Source organism: Dryas octopetala, chromosome 4 (assembly GCF_963921425.1).
Source record: "Dryas octopetala chromosome 4, drDryOcto1.1, whole genome shotgun sequence".
Classification (NCBI taxonomy): Eukaryota; Viridiplantae; Streptophyta; class Magnoliopsida; order Rosales; family Rosaceae; genus Dryas; species Dryas octopetala.
This window is the reverse complement of record NC_141369.1, coordinates 25503977-25506956: the sequence shown is the minus strand read 5'-3', so window position 1 is coordinate 25506956 and position 2980 is coordinate 25503977. Positions and strand designations below refer to the sequence as shown.

Sequence of the window (2980 nt, the reverse complement as noted above, 5' to 3'; positions counted from 1 at the left end):
TTAGGAGGTTTTTTTTTTTTTTTTTTCCCCTCCAATTAATGACATTATCTAGACGTACGTCTCAGTTTCTTCCTTACGGCGCAAAGAGTCAAGAATAGTCATCATGAGGTAAGTAGGAAGTGTGAAAATGTGTTCCAATCCCGGGACACCCCCGTTAATTACATGTTACATTAATTGTACCTACCATTACCAAAAGCCATAATTTAAGAACACATTTTCAATAAAGTAATTTCTGTTTTTTATTACTGGAATGGAATATTGCATGTCACATGAACCGTTCGAAAAAGTACTTTTTTTTTTGTTCTTAAATTTCCCAAATTACTTCTAACCCCGTACGCGCGTGGTGAAAAAAGATTATAGTAAAAAAACACAAATAATTTAAAAAGAAAAAGCGGGCAGGGAAACACTAGTGGACTGGAATATTGAGACACAGAAGTCAACCATTTGACTTGGGAGCTTTGAATCTCTAGGGTTTTAATTTACTTCTTGATTAACTGTTTTAAATTAACCTGAAATTACGATCAGGTAGGAGTGTAGGACCCAGAAATTTTATATTAATCACGCCATTACTCTCGGCTTTACTTGTCCATAAGTACCCCCCACTCATGACTCAACCAAGTCCATCGACGACCACCACCCCTCTTAACCAAGCTAGTTCACTCTCTGAAAAATGTCTCCTCAGCTCTCAATTTTGCTTGTAATTTTCCTCACTTGCTTTGTTACTCCAACTTTTGTTTCCTCCTCGCAAGTCCAAGACCCTGAACTAGTAGTTCAGGAGGTCCATAGGTAAAGCTGAATTCCGCATGAAACAATATTCTTTGTTTGTTAGATTATATATATATGCATATTAATTAATTGTACTTCAAAATGCGTCTTGCATGCAATAATAATTAACATTAATGTTGTTGTAGGAACATCAATGCCTCTAGGAGGAACTTGGCGTACTTGTCATGTGGAACAGGCAACCCCATCGACGACTGCTGGCGGTGCGATCCGAACTGGGAGCAAAACCGGCAGCGGCTAGCCGACTGCGCCATCGGTTTTGGCAAGGACGCCATTGGAGGAAAACACGGGCGAATTTACGTTGTGACAGATTCTGGCGATGACGACCCCATAAACCCTAAACCCGGAACCCTTCGCCACGCAGTGATACAAGACGAGCCGCTGTGGATTATATTCAAAAGGGACATGGTGGTCCGGCTGAAGCAGGAGCTGGTGATGAACTCGTTCAAGACCATCGACGGCCGAGGCGCCAGCGTCCACATCGGCGCCGGTGGGCCGTGCATCACCATACATTACGCCACCAACATCATCATCCATGGGGTCCACATCCACGATTGCACGCAGGCCGGGAATGGGAATATTAGAGACTCTCCAGGGCATTCGGGGTGGTGGACCGTATCGGACGGTGATGGGGTGTCGATCTTCAGTGGGAGGCATATATGGGTGGACCATTGCTCCCTCAGCAATTGTCATGATGGGTTGATCGATGCCATACATGGATCCACAGCCATCACCATATCCAACAACTACATGACCCATCATGACAAGGTCATGCTTTTGGGGCACAGTGATGAGTACACGCAGGATAAGAACATGCAGGTCACTATTGCCTTTAATCATTTTGGAGAAGGCCTCGTGCAAAGAATGCCAAGGTAACTATATAGTATATACTTGATTAATTAATTAAGTAATTATATCGATCCTATAATTAATTAATTAATCAATCCTTAATTAGATGAAAATTAATGACATATATATATGCAGGTGTAGACATGGATACTTCCATGTGGTGAACAATGAGTACACACACTGGGAAATGTATGCAATAGGTGGGAGTGCTGCCCCAACCATCAACAGCCAAGGCAACAGATTTCTTGCCCCGGATAGACGCTTCGATAAAGAGGTTAGAATATCGCTGATGATGAATTTGAAGTGCTCGATCAGAAACAATTTGTGTAATTATTTAATTAATTAATGGATGCATGATATATATGGCAGGTGACGAAACATGAGAATGCACCCGAAAGTGAGTGGAGGAAGTGGAACTGGAGGTCAGAAGGAGATTTGATGTTGAACGGTGCGTATTTCCGGCAATCAGGTGCAGGTGCATCTTCAAGCTATGCCAGAGCATCGAGCCTCAGTGCAAGACCTTCTTCTCTAGTGGGTTCAATCACTATGACTGCTGGTGCACTTAACTGCCGAAGGGGATCCCGCTGCTAATTATAATTAATTATGTGTCAACACCCCTAATTATTTGCCTAAAATAACGGCGGATACTATAGTACGTACTGTAAACAAATTAAGGGCTAGCTAGCTAAAAGATTAATGTTCTAATTAGTCCTTAATTTATTGCTATCTATAGCGGTTATCCTATAGATTAATTACTATCCTAATTAAGCACTTGCAACCTCTGCCTCTTTAGCTTTAATTAATGGCAATATATCTATCTAGGAGATCGACTAGGATGTTGTTTAGCAAATAGCAAGCATTGTATGTTGAGATGCAAGAGTAATTGCAGAAGTGTTGACTTTTCAACCATATAATTATATATCTCTTTCATAGTATATGCACGCACTGGCGGATCCAAGTGGGGTCAATGTGGTCAATTGACCCCATGAACCCATAAATCTCTCTCTACATGAAAATTTTTGACTCCATGGTTCATGGCTTCTCCTTGAAGTTACATGGGTAAGAAATGGTGGAAGGTGTTAGTGAAAATGTTTGAAAGAGGCAAGGAGAAGAAGAAGAGAGTGGATCATGTGTCTAGGAGGTGTGATTTAAAAAAAAAAAAAAACTTAGAGACTTGTCAAAACAACGTCGTTTTGACAATTTTATTTAAAAAACCTCTTTTTTCCTTTTACATTGAGAAAGAATAGAGCCCTAAATCCAAACTCAATTTGACTTTAGTCTCACTCGAACTCAATTCAACTTTCACGTATATGCATGGTGAAGCTCGCCGTCACAAAAGGTGTTGCCG

General features: G+C 41.1%; 1 protein-coding gene across 1 annotated transcript; it reads left to right on the top strand.

Moving 5' to 3' along the window:
- The first annotated feature begins 642 nt into the window (after positions 1-642).
- On the top strand, positions 643-2567 carry LOC147288842 (pectate lyase-like). Its single transcript, XM_086239493.1, has 4 exons — positions 643-786; positions 912-1655; positions 1768-1906; positions 2002-2567. The coding sequence occupies exons 1-4, from the start codon at positions 671-673 to the stop codon at positions 2221-2223; spliced, it is 1221 nt and encodes a 406-aa protein (XP_086095619.1). The 5' UTR covers positions 643-670; the 3' UTR covers positions 2224-2567.
- Positions 2568-2980: the final 413 nt, after the last annotated feature.